Source organism: Arvicanthis niloticus, chromosome X (genome assembly GCF_011762505.2).
Source record: "Arvicanthis niloticus isolate mArvNil1 chromosome X, mArvNil1.pat.X, whole genome shotgun sequence".
In the NCBI taxonomy this organism is placed as follows: domain Eukaryota; kingdom Metazoa; phylum Chordata; class Mammalia; order Rodentia; family Muridae; genus Arvicanthis; species Arvicanthis niloticus.
Window position 1 is genome coordinate 80,954,346 of NC_047679.1, and position 24,164 is coordinate 80,978,509.

General features: G+C 41.2%; 1 protein-coding gene and 1 pseudogene across 1 annotated transcript; both read right to left on the reverse strand.

Moving 5' to 3' along the window:
• Positions 1–3,658: 3,658 nt before the first annotated feature.
• Positions 3,659–6,056, reverse strand: LOC117695043 (osteoclast-stimulating factor 1 pseudogene; annotated as a pseudogene).
• A 13,708-nt stretch (positions 6,057–19,764) lies between these two features.
• Timm8a (translocase of inner mitochondrial membrane 8A) lies at positions 19,765–24,033 on the reverse strand. The gene is made up of 2 exons (XM_034484699.1): positions 23,820–24,033; positions 19,765–20,774 (listed from the first exon to the last, which is right to left on the reverse strand). Exons 1-2 carry the CDS (start codon positions 23,949–23,951, stop codon positions 20,613–20,615), a joined length of 294 nt encoding a protein of 97 aa, XP_034340590.1. The 5' UTR covers positions 23,952–24,033; the 3' UTR covers positions 19,765–20,612.
• Positions 24,034–24,164: the final 131 nt, after the last annotated feature.

A 24,164-nucleotide genomic window follows, 5' to 3' on the forward strand; every position in this document is an offset into this window, starting at 1 on the left:
CAGTATCACCCACACCACTACATTCTTGAAAGAAACAGGAAGTTGACATACAACATAAACTAGACTCTTCATTAGGACAGGCTATGAGATGCTTCTATTCTTTTAAAGGATATGGCTTTAGGAACTCCCAAATGTCTTCAATGAACTCTGGATTGTACAAGTGCTTCAGAAATGCTATCTGTATATTTCAAGGTGGTCAATGAGTTTAGAAAACTCCTAAGTCTTGGACTAGGAATCTGTTCTCAATATTACGAAAGGTCAAAACCCAGAGCCTGGAGCATGTGCTGACACTATGAAAGAGAAGCATGCAATCAAATCCTACTGAAAACCAAAAAACTGGATAGAAAAGCAAGGTCAGAGCCTCCTCTTGGCTTGCGTCCCTGGAACTCTCCACTGTTTGGGCTGTAGATGAAGAGCTGTGGTCTGCCAGGTTCTGCTGGCAGGATTTCTCAGTCTTCACCATAATGGGCACGTGGATAGCCAAGTAATAAGACACCATGGTGCTGTGGAAATCGAGGAACTAACTCATTGACTCTTCCTAGCAGAGTACCACAAAGTCAGGGCACCCCTTCATTACATGACAGGTTCAGGTGACTGGGTCATTGTCAGGGAGCACAGAAGCCTGTCATTTCCCCCTGCTACAGTCAATGGAAAACAGCCCCCCCAAAAAAATGTTTATTTATTTTGTTTTTATTTTGTCCAAATAGCTGAAAATCTTCTGTTGAGAATTTTGATTTGTTGTTAAACTATTCACTTCCCCATGAAAATCCCACTCAAAATATCCCAGACCTTGAGTTAAAGAACTTAAAAAAAATCCTGATACTTTTTTCATATAACTTAATCATGTTTTATTCATTTAATCAGAGATTTTGGTCATAGTTTTGAACCCTAATGTACAAGATTCCTTTTTGATGTATTGTTCTTTACTGGTCACAAATACTTATTGTAATAGGATTATTCAGACACAATATGCATTTAGACACAATATGCATTTAGTTCATACTTAAGAAGCAGCCTAGAGTTTGTGTTATGCCTGGTACAAAATCTGTTAAAATACTTAAGAACATATTGAAAGCAAGGTCACTTACTATCCTGATGTCAGTCTGTCTAAGCAGGAGCCTTGGTGAATGGTTGTGCCTCATATTAACCATTTTATCCTATCTTTTTAAAAAAATTTTATTTATTTACATTCCAGCCATTCCCCCACTTCTATTCCCCCTCTGACAGTTCCTCATCCCATTCCCCCTCCCCCTTGCCTCCAAGAGGGTGCTCTCCCTCTCCCACCCCCACTAGGCATCATCCTTCCCTGGGACCTCAAGTCTCTCCAGGATTGGGCACATCTTTTCCCACTGAAGCCAGACCAGGCAGTCCTCTGCTACATATGTGCCAGGAGCCTTAGACCAGTCTGTATATGCACTGGCACGGGGGTGGGGGGCAGGAATTTCCTGAATAGAACACCAATGGCTCAAGCTCTAAGATCAACAATTGATAAACAGGACCTCATGAAACTGAAAAGCTTCTGGAATGCAAAGTACACTGTCAATAGGACAAATCAGCAACCTACAGATTAGGGAAAAAAAAATCTTCACTAACCCTACATCCACTAGAGGGCTGATATCCAAAATATATAAAGAACTCAAAAGTTAACCTCCAAAAAAACAAATAACCCAATTTTTAAAATGGGGTACAGAGCTAAACAGAGAATTCACAACAGAAGAATCTCGAGTGGCTAAGAAAAGAAATACAGGGACAAAGTGTGGAACACAGACTAAAGGAAAGGCCATCCAGAGACTGCCCCACCTGGGGATCCATCCTATATGCAATCACCAAAACCAGACACTATTGTGGATGCCAAGAAGCCCTTGCTGACAGGAGCCTAATATAGCTGTCTCCTGAGAGGCTCTGGCAGAGCCTGACAAATACAGAGGTGGATGCTCACAGCCAACCATTGGACTGAGCAGGGGGACCCCAATGGGGGAGTTAGGGGAAGGACTGAAGGAGCTGAAGGGGTTTGTAACCCCATAGGAAGAACAACAATTATCAACCAACCAGACCCCCCCCCCGAGCTCCCTGGGACTAAACCATCAACCAAAGAGTACACATGGAGGGACACATGGTTCCAGCTGCATATGTAGCAGAGGATGGTCTTGTCAGGCATTAATAGGAGGAGAGGCCCTTGGTCCTGTGAAGGCTTGATGCCCCAGTGTAGGGGAATTCAAGGGCGGGGAGGCAGGAGAGGGTGGGTGGGTGGGGAAACATTCTCATAGAAGCAGGGGGAGGGGGAAGGGATAGGGAGTTTGCTGAGGGGAAACCAGGAAGGAGGGTAACATTTGAAATGTAAATAAATAAAATAACCAATAAAAAAGAAAACAGTAAAAAAATAGTAATTAAATTTAAAAAAAAGAAATGTTCAAAGTCCTTAGTCATCAGAGAAATGCAAATCAAAACGACCCTGAGATTCCACCTCACACGAATCAGAATGGCTAAGATAAAAAAAACTCAGGTGACAGCAGATGCTGGCAAGGATGTGGGGAAAGAGGAACACTCCTCCATTGTTGGTGGGGTTGCAAACTGGCACAACCACAGAAAACTGGAAATAGTTCTACCTGAAGACCCACCTATACTACTCATGGGCATATACCCAAAAGATGCCCCACTATACCACAAGGACATGTGCTCCACTATGTTCATAACAGCCTCATTTGAAATAGCCAGAAGATGGAAACAACACAGATGCCCCTCAATTAAAAAATGGATAGAGAAAATGTGGTTCATTTACACAATGGAATACTATTCAGCCATTAAATACGATGACTGCGCAAATCTTTCAGGCAAATGGATGGAACTAGAAAATATCCTGAGTGGGGTAACCCAGACCCCAAAGGACATGCATGATATGTAGTCACTGATAAGTGGATATTAGCCAAAATACAGAATACCTAGGACACAACCCACAGACCGTAAGAAGTATAACAAGTAGAAAGGTCCAAGTGAGGATGTTTCAATCCTACTTAGAAGGGGGAGGAAGATACTCACTGGAGGGAGAGGGAGGGAAGGACCTGAGTAGGAGAGGGGGCAGGTATTGTGGAAGAACAGAAGAGAAGCTCAGAGGGCCAGGAGAATGAATGGAAATGTGCAACTTCTGGGGTGGGAGGTAGAAACCCTCTAGAAAATACCAGAGACTTTGGAGGTGACTCTCAGGACTTAATGGGGGTTATCTTAGCCAAAATGCCCAATAATGGGGAGAGGAAATCAAGGAGTCTACCTCTGGTAGATAGACAGGGCCTCAAGTGGAGGGACATGGTTATTAACCCACAGCCAAAATTTCTGACCCAGAATTGTTCCTGTCCAAAAGAACTGCGGGACAAAAAAGGAGAAAAGACTGAGGGAAAGGCTATCCTATGACCAGCTCAACTTAGGATCCATATTATGGGGGGGCTCCAAGACCTGACACTATTACGGAGTCTATGGTGTGCTTACAGCCTGGCATGGCTGTCCTCTGAGAGGCCCAACAGCTTACTGAGACAGAAGCAGATACTTACACCCAACCAATGGACTGAAGTCAGAGACCCCTGTGGTTGAATTAGGGGAAGGCTTGAAGAAGCTGAAGGGGAGGGCAACCCCATAGGAAGACCAGCAGTCTCAACTAACCCAGACACCAGGGAGCTCCCAGAGACTGAGCCACCAACCAAGCAAAATCCTGATTTTTCTAAAAGAAAAAGAACTATTAAAATTTCTTTAGCTTGGCAAATAGAAATAATCTGTTGTTGTGTTCTTATGAACATAGAAGTATGCCATTGCTTATTGGCTAGCCACAGGTGAGAATCCCCTCCCATATGTGCTGACATCACAGATCATTGTGTAACAATGCCCCCTTCAGACAGACTCTAAAAAGAACAGTTATCAAGAATCTGGCAAACCAACCAAAGTTTTGGAATGGCAAAAGCAAAAGAAGTTTAGAAATCAAACCAGCTCCAGAAGGAATCAGTCTGAGTTCTTCACAGTTGATGGCTTCCCAGGAGGGTAAAGGGGTGGAGGCAGTACACGATCCAAGTTTCTTTCTTTCTTTCTTTTTTTTTTTAAAGGGCTGACCCCAGAGTGTTTGACCCATGTTCCAATGAGTATATGGGCAACACAAACTGGACTTCATTGGATTTTTGAGGGGTGAGGAAGCACAAGGGTAGGCGAGTGGACCTGGGAGGAATGGGAAGGAAGCAAGGGTAGTCTGGATGCACTGTATGAAATTCCCAAATAATTAATAAAATTTTATGTTGTGAAGACAGCACTTGGTATGGCTTCACATCGAACACCATCTGCCCTTGATTCTTCTGCGTAACTGATGCACAGGCAGCATTGGTGGCCGAGTAGGAGGCCAGGTTCTTATTGTTTAAGGCTGTCCTTTCACCCTCTCCCCAGTAGCAACTAGACAATGCCTGCCTAATCCTCCAGGGCAGCCCCTAGCAGAGCTGTGTCTCCTGGCTTGTTCTGTTGGTTCAGCTCAACATTTGGCTGAGTAAACAACACTCCCCCTGTATCTTTGTGACCCCTGTGTCAGGCCCAATACAGGGCAGTGTTTTCAGTGGCTTTGTGGAAACCGTCCACACCCACGTGATTGTCCAAGCACTCTCTCAACAAGCTAAAGTCTTTTTGCAGCTTCATGCAATGGATTGTCAATGGACCCTGCCTGCTGAGCCACACAGTTGTTAAGGATAAGTCCTGTTGCGCCTTTGCAGGTCCCTCTCCACCATCTGGTGTCATTCCCGTCAGAGATGTAGATAGCCTCTCCTTCCCTAGATAAGAAGAACTCCTACCTCAAAGTTTATTCGGAGTTTCGGGTTCAAATGTATTCAGAACTCCGAAGACTTTAACTTGCCCTGTTTGACCAGTGGCTTGGACTTAGCACTGTGCTGAGCAGCAACACAATCTCTCCGGAACTGGGCGCCACGTCTGCATCTGGCCACGGCTGCTCCAGATCCACGTGCAACCAGTGCGGGACACTGGAACTGTTGAGCTCCTACCTATTTCTTTTTAAAATGTGAATTCTGTACCATTTGATCGCTTGCATGCTTGGTGCACATGGAGGCCAAACCTCTGGCACTGGATGGAGGATATGCGCCACCTTATGGATACTGGGTACTCTGCAAGAGCAAGTGTTCATAACTAGTACTCCAACTCCGTTCCCTTGTGTATATCTGTATGCATAGAAAACTGAAGACACTTTAATAACAAAAATATGTAGTTAATAAAAATAACTTGAATTCAAGACAGAAAAGAGTGGTCTGCTGTATTAGAACTATTCACACCTGCAACTTACACTTATAATCCCCAACTACACTTATAAAGCAGCAAAAAAAAAAAAAAAAATGCTTTGTAGGGGACTGGAGAGACACCAGAGATTAAAAATCAATGTTATTCTTCCAGAGGACCCAAATTCAGTTCTTTGCACCTACCACTAGGTGACTCATGACCACCTGTAGCTCCAGGAAGCCCAACACCTAACATATGCCCTTACATGTGCGTGTGCACGCACACACACACAAGCATATAATTTAAAATATTTTCAGTTGTGAGCCTAGCCTTTAATAGCTGATCCATCTCCCCAGACCTAATGTAAAGTAACAAAATAAATATTTAAAAATAATAAACTAAAATGCCTTATAGCCTGATATGGTCAAGCCAGGATATTAAAAATTGAATGACATCTTTAGTTCTATAGAAAAGTCACGAAAATCCTGGGCTATGTGACAACCTATCTCAAAAACAACAATAAAAATGCTTTGAAATGAACTGAGCTGAAAGGGGAGAAGCCTTTATATAGAAAACCATAAAAATCTCATTATAAATGTTTTATAAAAGAAAAACAATCTCTAAACTCATGAAAAGAAATGTTCATTTTTACTTGGGTTTTGACTTTTTTGAAAGACTGTCTCACTGTATAGTCAAAGTTATAGGGTTGACTTGGAATTACCTATAGAGCCCAAGTTGGCCAGTATCTTGTTATCCTCTGCCTCAACCCCTGGAGTGCTGGAACTGCAAGTATAGCCTACACCTACCATTACATGTACTGCTCTAAAATAAGAAGACACACCATGATACAATACTGATTATCCCAAAATTAAGGTATCACTTTAATGCAATTTCAGCTAAAATCCCACCAGTCCTTTCCTCTTCCTTCCTCCTTTCAGAATTGAGTAAAATGAATAGACAAGAAATTTCTGAAAAATAAGAACACTGAAAAATGATTTTCCTTGCTAAGTGATGAGAATAGCAATTAAGTCTTTGTGATCAAATCAAGTTAATATTAATATAAAATTAGATAAGTAAATCAATGAAATAAAATAAAATAACACATCTGGGATGAAATCTCAGAATATGTGGAAAGGAGATGTATATGAACAGCAGTAGTTAATTCAAAGTCAATATTGACAGAACTTGGTTGTTTAGAAGACATAAAACGAATTCCTTTCTTACATAATGTAGAATCATAAATCCCAAACATCTTAATAGTTTATGTAAAAGTAAAATGGTGACAGTGAAAACTTTGTAGACCTGTGGTTATTATAGTGCAGAGAACAAGGAAATCCAGTTACATTAAAGAAGGAATAAATCTATACAAGCATACGTTTAGAAAGAAAAAAAATAAAGACCACCAAAATGGCATAGTAGGTAAAATAGGCTTAGGGGGTAAAAGCACTTGCTCAGCAAGCCTAGTGACTTGGGTTTAATTCCCAGAGCCCATGGAAAGAAGCAACTTGCTAGAGTTGGCCTTGACCTCATGTATTCCAAGCCTCAAGTGTGCTACCTATCTATTATTTATCTATCATCTCTCTCTCAAACACACATATCATATATGCACACACATAAGTACACAAAATGATAAATAAAATTTTAAAAGAAAGAGAAACTGAAGAGGCAGTTGTGGTAGCGCACGTCTGCACTCCTATCGATCTGGAGGCTAAAGCAGGAGGATTAAATCAGGTTCAAGATCAGACTGGCCTATGTAACAAGACTGTCTCCAAAACCAAATAGATGCAGAAAGAGAAAATGGATAGGGAAGGTATGAGACAGTTCATAATGATATTTCTAGTTCAAAGTAAACTTAAATTTTTCCTATGTAGCCCAGAATGGCCTCAAGATCCTCCTGGTTTTCCTCCATAAGTACTCAGATTACAAGCTGTAACTCTTGCCTTTAAAATTATACACTTTGATCTAACTCTTTTTGTGTGCTGGAATTAAACTCGTCCAATTTATTTAATATTATATTTGTATCTCTATGCACAAAATCTTAGTTGCTAATGACATTGACATTTATTTCATCATAAGCATGCATTTACTTATTTTTAATTAACAATTTCAGTATCACTACTAATACATATTATTAGATGTAACTTCAAATTTATGTCTGTTTTGTCTTTGAAGATGTATCTCACCAAGTTTAGTCAAAATCCTCTGCTTTAAAATAACATGGAAGTGTTCATTTTGTTAGTCTCCCAACAACTGCCAGCACATTCATTTTGCATGATTTAATTCCAAAGGTCCCAACCATGGCTATCTGTATATTGGGAAGTGACAGAAAATCCAGTGGGTGTTCAGGCTAAGAAGCTAGAAGTCTCAGGACAAGGAAATCAATCACACAGTCAAAATCTGAGGCTGGAGGCTTGAGAACTCCCTAAGAATTGTCACAGGCCTCCAGACATTAGCACAGCCAAGTCCATGATGGAAGTACCATTCAGGCTGTAAAACTCAGCATGCAGAGAACACCACTTTAGGGAGTGGTTCTGATGCCTTGATCAGGATCTTCATGTCCTGTTCCCCAGCTGGTTCTTAATTGAGCAATAAAGATGCTATCAGCCAATGAGCTGGGCAGAATAGGCAGGCCTTCCAGTTTTCCCTCAGGCAGGCTAGAGACAAGGGGAAAAAAGATTCACCGTGCTTCGGAGGGAGAAAAAGTCCCCAGCCATATGAGATCAAGGGTGGAGTGGCCTTTGGCCACTTCCTCTACTCGGCCTGGGTTAGTATGCAGGAGGTTAGAAACATAACTAACCTGAGGGCAGATTTAGGGTACTGAGCTAAGACTAAGGGTAACTGAGCAACTAAAACTGAGGGGAGATTTATGGTGCTGAGGTGGGAGTGAAAAGAAGGATGCAATAGCCAAGGAAAGCTTAGAAGAGCCTGGCCATTGAGCTAAAGCATATTAAAATTAAGCTTGTGTGTGTGTGTGTGTGTGTGTGTGTGTGTGTGTGTGTGTGTGTGTGTGTGTGTCTGTCTGTCTGTCTGTCTGTCTTCCATCCGCAGATCTGAGGGAATCTGGGCAGGGCTGGTAGTGCAGTCTTCCCAGAGCTGAAAGCTGAGTAGTAGGAACTACATGCCACACACCACTAGCCAAAACAAAAAACAAAAATCCTAATCTATTGAAGTCCATAGTTCTGGAAAAGTATCTGAATGTCCAAATCTTGTTTTTCCAGCTTCTATGATTCTGCTTTGGAATAACTGTTCTTGTTAACTGAAGTATGCCAATTTCACTAAAATTGTACCAGGCTGGGTGTAGTTGTACATGCCTTTAACCCAAAACCCCAGAGGTGGTGGTCAACAGATTTCTCTGAATTCAAGGCCAGCCTGGTCCATAGAGAGAGTTTCAGGCCAACTGGAGATACTCAGCAAGAACTTATTTCACAAAAAGACGGATGATGAGGAAGAGGAAAAAGAGGGGGAAGAGGAGGAATAGATGGCCTAGCAATGAAGCGCTCTGCCTGGTGGTGCAGAGAAACTGTGTTAAATTCCCGGAACCCACAACCCCTGGTCCAAGGGATCTAATGCCCTCTTCTGGCCTCTGGAGCCATTAGGAACACACATGATAGACATACATGAAAGCAAAACACTCATACACATAAAAAATATTTCTAAAAATTATACCAGATTGCTGGAATTTATCCTGAATTCTACCTAGACCTAAGTTTTTATATTCATAAAATATATTTGATGTGCTTGTCCCCACTGAAGTCGGGGAAGTAAAATTTAATAAATTCTGAAGCAAGCACGGTGGTGCATATCTGTAATCTCAGTGCTTGGGAGGTGGGAGTGGGAGAATCAAGATTTCAAGGCCAAGCTGGACTCTGTGAGGGTGAGAGCCTGTCTCAAAAAATAAGCATAAAAATAAGTAATACAAACTGTCCAACTAGTTATAACTGACCTTTTAAAAGGTCATGTGCATTTTGTCAGGATCCCATCTAGGAAAGGCTAAAGGCATGCAAGTAAGTTTTTTGGAGATGACCCACCACTTTGCGTGTTTGTGAGGAGTAAGCTCTGAATTACAGGGCCTTCAGAGATTTTTATCCCAGGATTGCTTTATGTTGCTTATATGCCTTTCTCTGTCACTATTACATAGCCTAATGATCCTGGACATGAAGCCCACCCTGTTGAGCAAATCTCCTGCAGATCAACATGAAGATGAACTTTCATCAATTAATAGTGGTTAGATGAATTAATGATTTTATAGAATTTCTGAATTAATTCAAATAATTTTAGGAAGACAGTTTTAAGAGATGGTTTTAGGTGTTTAGCCAGAAAGACATAATAAAGTTAGAATCAAAATAGAATGTACCCACCCCTCTTACAATAGTAAGTAAAGGCTACCTAATCAGGAATGCAATGCACTTCCATAATTACACTAAAAAGAGAAATAGGCTTGGGACAAGTTTGTGATCAAGAAAAAACATTCACTCTAGGTCAGATCCAAGGATGAAGCCACAGGTGTGCACTGTGATAAAGCAAGAACATGTGAAACTGTTGCTTTGAAGTCATAACGAGCTTATAGAATGAAACACTGCTTTGAACTTAATGTCCACATCTTTCTGTAACTCTCCTTTTGTGTAAACATTTTATCTATGAGGTAATTTTCTAAGGAACCTTTGTCTACAAAGGTATAAGAAGGCCAGGAAAAAGGAATAAAGTGTGGCATCTGGGGCTCTGTCCCATCCACCAAATGTATATGTCTGTTTGTCTATACGTACATGTTGTATAGGTATGTATGTAGGTGGGTATTCATGAAGACATGTGGAGTTCTTGAGACAGGTAGTCGAGCCCAACCAGAGTGTGTGTATGAGTGAGTTTGAGTGTGTGTGTGTTTGTGTGTGTGTGTACGCACGCACATATTGCCTGTGTAAAGTATTTTAATACTTTTTCTTTCTTTTCTCTTTGGTTCAGAGTTAATGAGTTCCAAGCCTGGCCAGTGAGAGGTCCTTGAGCAAGAGAGAAAGAGAAAGGACACCTGTGCTTATTAGAACAAAATAATAAGAATTACAAAGAAAGAAACCAGCACTTATAAAAAGCCCAAAACAGTAAGAGAAAGGAAACCAGCTCTTATTAAAAGCACAAATAGTAAGATTATAAGGCCAGGAACCATCAGTCTTTAGCCTTCGTCCCGCCCAGTACCCAGTACCCAGCATAATTTTATTTTTACTTAAAATGTAATCTATTATTTTCCCTCCCTCTCCTCCATCCAACCCCTCTCCATCTTTTCCCCTCTCTCTCAAATTCATGGCTTCTTTTTCTTCAGTCATTATTGCTACACACACACAAACACTCGATAAAATGCATAAATACTGAGTCTATGTAAATGTATATGCTTTTAGAGCTGATCTATGTTAAAACTAACAGAATTTAATTTGAAAACATTTCATATAGTTGATAACTGAAATGTTTTCAAATTAAATTCTATTAGTCTTAGCGTGTCTATTTTTATTATTTTTACAATCCCTCCTCCCTAGAGCAAATTATTTACCTATTTATCATATGTAAGACCACATGACCATAATACACAACAGACTCTTTTTTTTTCTATTAAACATAGCAATATACACAGTAAGTCTGGACAGCTGCTTAAAATCTGAACACGGGTACTTTAGCCTGTTCCATGGTATATGTGCTTACAATGCCCAGAACTCCTGTAACCAAACTATGTGATATAGCACACAAAACTGATTTATAACAACGGGATATTCACAAGCATGAGATTTTTGTGATTCTACTTATATGAATATTGGTTTAAAAACTGCTTTAATGGCCTGGCATGCTGTCTCTCACCTTTGATCCCAGCACTCAGGAGGTAGAGGCAGCTAGATCCCTTATCATCAGAGACAAGAGTCTCTCACTGAACCCAGTGCTAACCTATTGACTAATGATTCTCCAGGGATCCACCTGCCTCCTCCCAACCTTGCTAGGGTTATAGATGTGCATGACTACATCAGGGTTTTTATGGGGGTGCCAGAAACTGCAACTCAGGTCTTCATGCTTACACAATAGGTACTTTACTGACTGAGTCATCTCCCCAGGCCTAATTTATACATTTTTTTATGGTCTTTAGGTGTAGTTTAGTGCTTAGTGTGTTCCTTGCATGGTGATCCCTGGGTTTAATCCCAGTACCACAAATAATGAAAGTAAGAAATATTATTACATTATTTTGAATAATGAAGTGTAACTTCAAAATTCAAAATTCAAAAGTGTAACTTCAAAAAACTGAAGTGTAACAAAAACCATATAATAAAAAGTGTGCTTCAATGCCAGGCAGTGGTGGCGCACGCCTTTAATCCCAGCACTTGGGAGGAGAGGCAGGCAGATTTCTGAGTTCGAGGCCAGCCTGGTCTACAGAGTGAGTTCCAGGACAGCCAGAGCTACACAGAGAAAACCTGTCTAGAAAAACCAAAAAAAAAAAAAAAAAAAAAAAAAAAATGTGCTTCACACTGCTACCATCAACCAGCTAGGCTCCCTTCTCCACTTGCAAACAATAGTAAGACCTTTCAAGAGATCATTTATAATTATTCATGAAAATGGATATATATGGTAATCTTCATTTTTATACAAAATAGTAACTTACCAAGACATTGATTCTTAGCATTTTAATTTAAAATATGTACTGGTATACTAGATCTTATTCTATATTAATATATAAAGAGATTTCTCTTTGTGTTTATTGCTGCATAGCATTTCAACATTTCAATACAGGATTGTCCTGGTTGGTTTTTGTCAATTCGACACAAGCTAGAGTCATCCAAGAATAGGGAATCTCAACCGAGACGATGCCCCCAACAGATTGACCTATGAACAATCCTATGGAAATTTTCTTGATTAATGATTGATGTGGAGGATCCCAACCCACTATGTCTGGTGATATCCTTTGGCTGGCAGCCCTTTTCAAGTTTTCTGCCTCCAGGTTCTAGCTTTGTCTTGGCTTTGTTCAATGGACCATGACTGAAGCCAAATAAACCTCTTCCTACTGAAGTTTCTTTTGTTCAGGGTCCCTATCACAACCACAGAAAGCAAACTAAGGCAAGGATTATGTAAGTACTACTTTATTGAGAGTCCCATGGGTTAGGTACAGTTGCTTTTAAATATAAACTTTACTATACGTCAGTTTTCACACATGGGTACACTACAAGGATGAATTCCTAGAGGTCAGATTCGGAATGGAAAGTGTACCTTTGTAACCTGTCAGATGCGGTTGCTATACTTATCATGGAGATAGTATCAATTTACAATTCCATCAATAATAGAATAAAGTACCTGTTTCACACACACACACACACACACACAACAGGATGATATCAAAATTTGGGTTGTATATTCCAATTGGTGAGAATGCAAAGTGACATGTGTCATTTTTATTCTTTTTAAATATAAATGACTTTTCTCTTTGTTATGGGAAAGGCCACACTCAGAACGGGCATCAGGGACTGAATGGATGTTTGAAGGAATGCATTCACTCGGCAGGGACTTAGGAAAACCAACCCTGAGTACACAATCCACGGTTTCGTGGACTAGGCTAGTCGGCATCATTTCTGACCTCTTTGGTCACTGGCAGGTTCAAATTATAGCCTACTTAACCAAGGACTGTAAGAACTTCACCTCTGCGACCGAAGATGAGGCATGTCAAATTGCAGAAGCAAACACACTTACAGTAAGGGAAAAACAGCTGGAATGACGGGTCTTTTACAAGCAGCTGCAAATTTGAGATAAAGCAAGGCACTTTTACTTCCTGACTCGAGTCTTTTTAAGATGGTCAAGAACCATTTACATTTCCATGTCTTTGAACTGTTTCACGGATTGTGGTTGATTTTATGTTGACTTAATTAAGTTAAGGAGTATCCAGAGCATGGAAAAACTGTTAAGGCCTGCTCCTTTTAACATAACTGCAGCCATTTTGTATTCAGACTCCATGTTACTCACAAGGTGAAGTTAAGTTCATAGTTATTACTCTGACACTGAAGAATGTTACTAATAAGGCAAAAAGTTATGGTTGAATTACTCTTACCCTGTTATCTCTATGTTCTGAAATCCCCCTGTTCACCACCTGTCCACCACCCTCTGACCTCACGAAAAACCAATCAGCTTAACAGTTAGCTGACAATACTTTGTCTAATTTGTCAAAAATGTTGTACAACTTCCCTGCTTGCCTTCCAACTTTTGAACCTGGTATTTCATATAAAAAGCCTGCCTTGAGGCAGACTGATGCCACAATTAGGTTTTTCCTTCTTGTGAACCTGGACTTCCAGTATTATGATGTACATTCAATAAACTATTCTTGCTTAACTGAGACTGGTGTACGTATGGTTTGAGTGGCAATTCCCAGACCCCAACAAACATATTTCTGGATGTGCTTGTTGAGAGTGTTTCCAGAAGAGAGAACATTTCAAACCAGTAGATGGAGCCAAAAAGACTCATGTTTATCAGTGTGAGCAGGAATTCTCTCAGTTTCTGACTTCTGAATTTAGTGGGAAATTCTAATGAAAACCCACACAAAGAAAAGACTAAGAAGGGTTTCTCAGGATCTGGGTTTCTGTTGTTGTCTTGCTTTGCTTTTAAAATTATTATTACTGTAAGGGGTGTCATGCCTCAGTGTGCACTTGGTGGTCAGAGGACAAATTTGTGGTGTCAGTTCTGTCTTTTCACCTTTAAGTAGGATCCAGGGATTGAACTCAGATTGGCATGGCTGGCATGGCAAGCGCCTTTGCCCTCTGAGCCATCTAGCCTGCCCTACTTTTCGTTAGAGACAGGGTCTCACTCTGTAGCCCAGCTTGATATCAAAGCTGTGTGAGGCAGACTGGGTTTGAACTCCAGATCCTCTTGCCTCAGCCTCCTCTGTGTTTGGATTTCAGGGATGTGCCCCCAAGCTTGGCTCCTCGGAAACTGAATATAAGCCAGAGTTGTCTATTAGAAATGTTTGTAAAACCTTATGAAAGGAAATGGACTTGGGATTAAAGTGCTAAGAACCACTGACTCTTCGAGAATAGGACGAACTGTGGGTAATGGTCCAATGGGAAGAAGAACCTGAAAGTGTTGGCAGCTTTGAAGAGAAACAAATGTCCTTAAAACCTGCCTGATGGAAAGAAAAACCAGAAAGCACATGGAAATAGATTAAGCCTTAAAGACTTAAGGGTGTGTCCTACTTGAGGATGGAAAAAAAATAGCTCAAGATAAATAGGCGGTGTTGATAATCTTCGATTTGTAGCAACAATGTGTGTTTAGCAATGCAAGGCCACATTGGATTAAATTGAAACAGTACCACATTAGTAAATGAGGCCAGGCACAATGTGTATCAAGTAGTCTAAACCTGTAAAAAAATATTTATATCTAACTACAAGGAGGAATTACAGCCAACAAATAACCGATGAGTCCCTGAGGCAAGATGCCGTGAATACAGCCTTCTTCTGAAGACAGCGCAAGACAGGTTGAACATACCAACTTTGAAATTTGAGAATCTGAAATACTCTAAGACTTTCTGTGTGTTGCTCTGAGAACCAAAGCCAAGGTCTCATGCATACTAGGAACTGTTTATTTTGTTTTCTATTCTTCGTCCTTTATCAAAATAAAATACTAAGAGTCAAATGAGCTGGGTGTGGTGGTGCCGGCCTGTAATCCAAACACTTGAGCAGTCAAGACAGGAGAATTAGGAATTCATGTTTTTCCTTGGCCAGCCTGGGTCCTAGAAGATCCAGTCTCAAAACAAAACAAAAATTCAGTGATTGATATCTCACCAGTTTTGTTCTTGGCTTGTTTGTTAATTTTTCCAGTTAAAATTTTATAGACCATGGTGAGTTAAGTATTTCTCAATGTAGGTGTTTGCATGTTTCTTAATTTGGAGGAGGCACTAAAGAACTTCAGGGGCTACCCAGTGGGTGGAACTGAGGATAGTTGGAACTGAGGATAGTGGAATGAAACCTCATGTGGCCCATTCAGCCTGATTAGTTCTATTTCTGTCTAGTCACTGGTTGCCATTGTCACTGGCACATTATTCTCAACCATGCCAGTTCCTCTGTTTTCTTTTTCACAGCAGTAAGATTTGAAACCAGTGCTGTGCTTATGCAAGACAATTATTGGGCCACTGGGCTACATACATCCACAGCCATCTTTAAATTGTTTTGAGACAAGCTTATATTACATGGCTCAAGCTGACCTTGAACATGCAACCTTCCAGCTTCACGTTCCTGAGTGGCTTCAATTACTTCCCAGCTCCTATTTCCTTTTCTATCTCACCTCCCCGTTCTACCTCACTCCAAGTGTCATCTCAGAACTTCTTTCTTCCCGGTATTGGCCCTCTTCTTCATCCCTACTTCTACCATAATCCTTTCCGGTAGTCTCTTCCCTCAACTCGTGAAATACTCTGATTACTATTTCTTTTCCACTCCAACCTCAATATTGCTGCTAAAGTGATCTTTCTTAATGGTATAATAAGGGTAACTGGAGGACTTTTATTTACTTCAAGTTAGATATTTCTTGCAAGTTCTAAAAGCGTTCATGGAGCCAGGCATGGTGGCACCCACCTGTAATCTCAGCACTTGAGAGATAGGAAAAGTAGAAGAGCTGGAATTCATGATCAACCTAGAGTTACAGAGCAAGTTTCTGCTCATGTAGAACTACATGAACCTAGACTCAAGAAAAAAGAAAAAAAACAAGCCAAAGGCATGAATTATATCCATTATTGAGTTTTTCATGTGTCTCATACCCATACTCATATGATCAGCACAAATTAAAGGGGTTACTAATAATAATAATAATAGCAAAAAAGAGGTCATGAAGTTGGAAGGGGGTTCAGCAGTAGTGAAGAATGGATAAAAATTGAATATATATGACATATTAAATAATCATTGAAATGGAAATATTATATATTACCCCACTATCTAAATTCTTCCAATAACTTTTCATGGATTATAGGACAAAACTCCAAAGTATATGTATATTTATAATACACACACACACACACACACACACACACACACACACACACACACACACACGGGGGGGGGGTGTGGCCTGCATGTAGGTATGTGCACCATCTTTGTACCTGGTACCCACCAATGTAAATGGAAATAGTGGTTTTATTTCCTCAGAGGAAGGGATAAGAGCTGTAGTGAAGCTTTATGAATACACATCTTGAGCTGACCCCAGAGCATTTCCATCTAACTATACCTAGGCCTAGCCATGGAAGTTTCTAGCCTCAGTACAATCTAACCTACTGCAAGCCTGGACCTTGAAGGCTTTGGTTTCCAGACTTCCTCTGCTAACTTAGGCCTAGAATGTTTCAGCCTCTGAGACTTACTGCTGAATAAACTCACCTTTCCTAGCTCTTTCTGAACTCTCATCAGCTGTTCTGGCTCAAACTCTGCTCTTCCAGAGGCCCTGAGTTCAATTCCCAGCAACCACATGGTGGCTCACAACCATCTGTAATGGGATTTGATGCCCTCTTCTGGTGTGTCTGAAGAGAGCCACAGTGTACTCACATACATAAAATAAATAATTCTTTTTAAAAATTTTCCAAATTAATAGCTAGGGATAGTAAGTATTCATGAAGTACTGGGTTATACTAACACACACACACACACACACACACACACACCACAGAGTTGAGCTAATGATGTAGCCTTATGGAATCCTTGCCTCCTTGCCTTGCATGCAGCAAGTTGTCAGTTCCATTCCCAGCACTGAATGAGCCTGCTTTCATTTCTGAGTTTTTAAATATTATTATTAGTGGTAGTGGCAGTGATTAGTGGTAGTAGCAGTAGTAATAGTTGTGTGAGTGCGTATATGTGTGTAACAGAGAGAGAAAGAGAGAGAGAGAGAGAGAGCGCAAGAGCAGGCACACATGTGCCAAGGTGTCTTAATCAGTGTTCTACTATTGTGGATTGACACCCTGACCACAGCAACTCTTACAAAGGAAAATACTTAGTCACAGCTTTCTTACAGTTTCAGATGTTTACCCCATTCTCATCATAGTGGGAAGCATGGTGCTACACAGGCAGACAAGGTGCTGGAGAAGTAGCTGAGCGAGCTCCATCAGGTTCTGCAGAGAGCAGAGAGACTCTGGGCTTAGAATGGGCTTTTGAAAACCTCAAGGCCCATGTCCAGTGGCACACTTCATTCATTGATGCCATAGTTTCTAATCCTTTCATATAGTGTCACTCCCTGGCGACCAATTATTCAAATCTATTAGCCTATAGGGGCCATTCTCATTCAAACCACCACACAGGGTGTATGTGTGAAAGTCAGAGCAGCTTCTAGGAGTCTGTTCTCTCCCTCCACCATGCAGGTCCTGGGGATCAAATTCAGGTCATTAGGATTGGTGGCAAGTGGTTTTACCTACTAAGCCATCTCACCAGCCCTTTGTTTTGGGGTACTTGACTAGTATTTCAGAACCTTGATTTGCCATACTGTAGTGTCCCTTCTATAAATTTATGTACAGCAGAGACTCAGGAACATGCTGGATAGGCCTTACATTTATGAGACTGATTTTTGCAAGATGAAGGTTTAGTTAAGCAGGCTTTTTTCTTTTTGAATACATTCCTATGTGAATGGTCTAAGTGTTGAAATAATGCTTATTGGTTAAGGTGCTAAGGAATTTGCAAAATCGCTTTAGATTTCTTATTTAAGAATTAAAAAAGGAATTCAATTCCTTTATCCTTCTTGGCCCTGTGTATAGTAGTCACTTCTGTATTACATGTCCTTAGTGAGGCCTTACCATGGCCAGAGTAACTAACTTAATCCCTTTTTATATTCTTATAGCCTCTTTAAAGGGCCCACTTTAGGTTAGGTGTCAAAAAGTTGGACATTACCTTGAAAGTAGTTGCTGTTTAGGAAAGCCAATTGGCGCACAGCCCTGGCCTGGATGTGCTTGACCTGTCCTGTGATCTTGGTGACCATTAAAACAAACTGTCCAAATCAGGGATTAAGTATGTTCAGTAACTCTATGGTCCTTCCTTTGTTCTTTTCCCAAAGCAAGAAACAGCAATCTATGGTCTTAGGAATTGTATTGGTATTATCTAGATATGGTTTAACAAATTTTTTGCTTCCTTTTTTTCTATGCCTTTGAAGATGCTCTTTTTAGTCCACACCTGTTGCCTTTTGATAACATAGTAATGTAAGATAGATAATATACTCTAATAATACCTGAAGTGGGGTGACTTTGTAAAATGTTGAGCTTTATCTATAGATTTTAAACCTGAGTGCTCAAACAACACAACATTGGCTGTGTCGAGGGCTCCCCTTAAAGCTACCACTTTATGGCAGGTGGCAAAAGTGGGAGCATGGGTCTGCTAACACATTCTTTCAAGAACTCAGTGCACTGTTGAAAGGTACCTTAATGTCACCAATGACTTAATGACCTACTCTCAGGTCCCAACTGTATTGGGTTTTTTGTTTAATGAGTGCTTTATCTCCATGTAGGTCTCCACCTCACATGTGTGCCTGGGAGCCACAGAGGGCAGAGACGGGAGTTGGATCCCCTGGAACTCGAGTTACAGAGTTACAGTCAACCGTAAACCACCATGTGGTTTCTGAGAACTGAACCAGGGCCCCCACAAGAGCATTAGATGATCTTAAACCACTAAACCATCTCTCCAACCTTACAGTCCCATCTCTTAATTTTTCCTTTTGTTATCACTACACTGAGCCAAGTTTTCAGCACACAAACTCATGGAGAATACATTTAACCCTATCCAAACCATACATTTGAGAAAGGTAAATCTGAGGAAGGCCCATATGCCTACATAGTCCGAAGATGTGGAATCCAAGACAGGCCTCCATCAGCCTTTGAGTCTATTATGTGCCAACAAATATAAGCCTAGAGGAAGTTTTCAGAGAACTGTGCCCGTGGATAATCCTTGGAATAAGCCCTCCTGATGAGGGAACAGAAATGAATAGAACTGCACCCGTGGAATGGAGGACAACTGAATGTGAAAGCCCAGGACGGTCACAACCCTATCGTGTTTTCTTTCAAATTCTTTTCAGACTTACTTTTTGTTGCTTCTTAATGAGCTTACTACACTGAAATCTATGGCTTTTGTACTGTCTCCCTTGGCTAGGGACTAATCTCTTCAACCTTAAAGCTGCTTCATTCAATCTCTGAGTCTAGCTTAGAAAAGACACTTTAGTTTATATATATATAATGTTTTTTAATCACAATTTGCCAAAATTTCCTGGTAGTGCCCATGAGGATATATTACAAATGTGCATTTGTCCAGATTCATACTAGGCACTTTTCCTTTAGTCTATAAGAATTTAAATACAAGAGGCGAAGTCAACAAAAGCTCCTCTTATCAGAGACTTAAGGTGTTCACACAGAGTGTTTTTCCCTTCTCATCTCCAAGTATTTTCTTTGCACAAAAACTTCAGGGACCTCTAGAATAGAAACCAACTACACTTCTGTCTTGGAGTGAGCCCACATAAAATCTGAGTTGCAGTTAAAAACCCAAAATAGAAAGCTTCTTCATCACAAAGTTGATCTTGTGAGCTTTTATTTCAGTGACCAAAAGAATGCAGTTAATGGAATTCATGACTAACATCAGGTGTGCACCTCTACCTGAAACTGTTGTTAGTTTTGAACTGGCCTCAATCGCTATTTCTTTAGGCACATCTGTGAATGTTTTGCATTCTGATATACAAAGTAAGTTAGCTTCTTGTGGCTGTCTGGTAGTCAGAATAATCCTCATCAGCTAGATTCCATCATGACTAAAACCCTCTGGATTCCCCAGACTTCCTGTTCCACCTTGAGCTATTTCAATTTGATAGTTAAGTCACAGTAAGGGAGAGAAACAACCGAAGAAACTGGATTGTGATTGTATCAACACTGCATAGGACCTTTTCTCAGCTCCAAGTCTAACTTGAAAGAAAGCTCACAGTTAAACAGTGCCAGGGTATTTCCCCACTGCCAATTTTTCTGACACAAAGATCTCCCTAAAAAAAAAAATCAGAAATGAACCCATACAAATCCAGATTTACCCTATGTGGTCCCACTATCAAATTCTAGGAAGCAGGTCCACTATCAAAATTATATAAAGCAGTTAAGGGACCTAGTAGAAAGCATAGTCCCATATACAGTAATATTCATCTCATACTTTCATTTATCTGTCAACTGTCACGTGGTTAGCTTTAAAAAAAAACGCAACCAAATACACATGACTCTCAACTCCCATACATAAAAATTGGTCTTTGTTCATTCTCAGGTGACAAGATGTCCCAAGATGATCAAAAATATTGAGAGTTAATCCCCCATAGCCATTTCTTCAACCACCTCATCAGCAGCTCTTCACTTCTTGAACTACTTTTCCAAAGAGGTAATGCTGAGATCAGTCAGAAAGGCTTTCTGAGAAGACAGGCTTGGACTTCTGGGTCTGTTCCAGTCGATTTAAGATGAACTGGCTTGTATCAATGAAGCGCTCAACGCAGTTCACAAAGCAGGCCTCAGCCCGACTGTCCAACTTAGGCCCAGGCTTATCCATGCACTTCTCCTGTTCAGAACAAGAAACAGAATCACAAAGGGAACTTGCGGATAAAGGTCCTTTGCTTATAGAAATAAGTCTGCCTAAATCATCTGAGTTGTTAATACATTTAGACCCGCTTTCTCTTACCTGTGGCACCTAGTTTAAAATTGTGTTTCTATACCTGTGTGTGTATATGTGTGTGCATGTGTGTGAGATATAACTAGAAAGAAGACTATGACAGAAAGAAATCAAAGGGAGGCAAGAAATACAGGTGTTAAAAGAACATCTATGCTATGCCATGATGAAGCTCATGGGTTTTTTTTTTTTATGCTGACTGTAAAACCTAATATAAAAATGTTCACATTTGTTTTTTGGGGTTTTTTTGTTTTTTTTTTTGTTGTTTGTTTGTTTGTTTTGGTTTTCGAGACAGGGTTTCTCTGTGTAGCCCTGGCTGTCCTGGAACTCACTCTGTAGACCAGGCTGGCCTTGAACTCAGAAATCCGCCTGCCTCTGCCTCCCAAGTGCTGGGATCAAAGGCGTGCGCCACCACAGCCCGGCTCTCATTTGTTATATTACCAACTGTTAAGCAATTGTGGACACAGGCTTACACTTTCCATCAAGGCAATGGAATAGACACCATTATCAATCTTCACTTGATTAAGTGGGAACTCTGGCAGAGTTTGTTCAAAGGGGCCAGAAAATGGCACTCCTTGGATGTAAGAGTGAGAAAAGTAGCAAAAATACAAGTGAAATAACCTTTTTTTCCTGGGGGGAGGGGGGGAAGAGGGTGGCGGAAGAGAGTGGCACACATCTTTAGTCTTAGCACTTGGGAGGCAAAAGCAGGTGGGTCTGCATTCAAGGCTAGCCAGGACTACACAGACAAACCCTGTCTTGACTCCCCCCTCCCCGCAAAAAAAAAAAAAAAAAAAAAAAAAAAAAACACCAGACTGTTTTCTGGATTAGACTATAATTCTGCATATAATACTGACATTAAATGCCTTTAAATGAACTGTGGAAGAAAATGAGTAAGAGATAAATCAGCGGTGGCGCACGCCTTTAATCCTAGCACTTGGGAGGCAGAGGCAGTCGGATTTCTGAGTTCAAGGCCAGCCTAGAACAGAGTTCCAGGACAGCCAGGGCTATACAGAGAAACCGTCTCGGGGAAAAAAAGAAGAAAAAAAGAAAAAAAAGAGAGCTAAATCAGGTTCCCTAAAAACAAACAAAGAAAATCTACATACCAACATTCTGTAACCTTGTTTATTTAAAACAGTGTTGATTGTCTTTTGAGACAAGGCCTCACTATGCAAGGCTAGATGGCCTGGAAATTGTAATCCCTTTGTCTCTGCTTCCAAAGTTTGGGGAGTGATTATCCTACCTAACACACCAAAGGTTCTTGAATCCCCTCAGGAGAAATGAAAAGCTAATGTTTTCTAAAGAAGGCTCTGTATTTCAGGTTTTTTTTTTTAAAAATGCTTCAACAATTTCCTACATGTAGATGATATACTTTGATCATATTCACTTTTACATTCTCAATCCCCTCCCTCTCCTTCTCAACAACCCCTCATTCTACTGTATGTCCTTTAGTATCCACCGAGTTTTAATCTGGGTTGCTTGCTTGAGCATAGATACAGAGTTCTTTTACTAGCGTTACGAGAAACTTACTCGTGGCTATAACATTGGAAGAAAAAAATAAATCCCTCTCTTCTAGCTTATTCTTTTACGGTTTTTCAAGATAGAGTTTCTCTGTGTAGCCCTGGCTGTCCTGGAACCCACTCTGTAGACCAGGCTGGCCATGAACTCAAGGGATCCTGTCTCTGCTGGGATTAAAGGCGTGTACCGCCATCAATCCTCAACAGTCATTAACCTCACCTAACTCCCACCCAAAATATAATGAACCAAAGACTTTTAGAAAAACAATGTATCCTATCTTGATGAAGGCAGAGCTAGGAGGAGCTCTAAATTCCAAGCCAGCTAGGGAGTAAATAGTAAAGCCCTGTCTCTAAAGACACATTTTTAAAAGGATTTTTTAAAAGCTGGAGGTGATGATGAACGACTGTAAACTTGGTACTTCAAAGGTGGGGGAAGCAGGAAGCAGGGAGACCAGGAATTCAAGGCCATTTTTAGCTATTCTAAGCCTTCCGTTCAGTATGATGCCAGCCTGGGATACAGGAAACCTTGTCAGAGAGAGAGAGACAGAGACAGACAGACAGAGACAGAGAGAGAAGAAACCCTCTGATCCGAATTATTGGAGCATTTCTAAAGAGCACTGTCCAGCAATATGTAAGCTTACAGGAAAAGGACCAAGTAAAGCAATGTCTGTACATAGACCGAAACTTTTAGAATAAATTTTGTTCATGGTTCTCTGCTTTTGCACACAACTCTTAAGAGTCTCTCCAATTCCAATGAATATTATCCTTGGCCTCTAAAATTCTTGAAGTTTTTTATGTCAGTGGAGGGCAGTGTGCTGCCTTTGGCAACCAGAACACTTTGATCTCAGCTACAAACAAACGCCTCTGCCCCTCTGCCAAAGTCCCCTCTCCAAGCAGTCTCAATTTCTCAACCTTCAAACCTTAATGGCTTAGTATTACACAACGACTCATGGTGAAGGCAAATAAATGTGTATGTTAAGAGATATTATGCTACTTTTATACTTAATGAGAGACAGAGCCGCTTGTCATTTCATCAGGAGGGGTTATAGCTGGGTAATCTAGGTAAATCCAGAGGAGTCCTGAAATAAGTCACAGACTCTCTGGGATTTGGGCTCCCTAAAATTCCAGGACTGGGGACTCTGTTCACTTCTAGTGGCCAGCACTAAACAACTTCAGTCTCAGGTGCCTCAGAGTTCTGGGTGGGATAGCGTTTTAAGTGTGTGACTCCCAATCCTCTGCACCTATGGTCTCCCCGAGGAGGAGTCACTGTAGTCCCTCCAAGGCTCATCGTAAGGAATCTGAGAACCCAAAGTACAGCTAAGACCTCCCACTCTGGAGTCTCCGACATTCTAGCAAGTCCCGTGGGGACAAGGGCACGGGAAAAGTAGGCACAGCGTCCAGATCTGAGTCCGGAGCTCCTCACCCAGCAAAGTTCCGTCATCTGGTGCACCAGCTGCTGGAAGCGCTGCTTCTGCGTCTCCACCTCGATGAAATGCTGCAACTGTGGGTCCACAGCGCCCAAAGCCGAGCCTGAAGAGGACGAGGAGGGCTCCATCCCGGCACGACCACGCGGGCCGAAGCGAGCACTGAACCGACTCGCCGACCTTCACGTGTCTGGGTGACGGAACCGGAACTACAACCTCCCCCGCCCCCCCACCCCCGCCTCGGGGACCGCCCTGTGAGTTCACCGCGTCGGCGCGGGGCTGCTGGCTCTGCCCGCTCCCCGCCAGCCACTGCGTTCCGCAGTCCCCGCTCGCGGGATCCGATC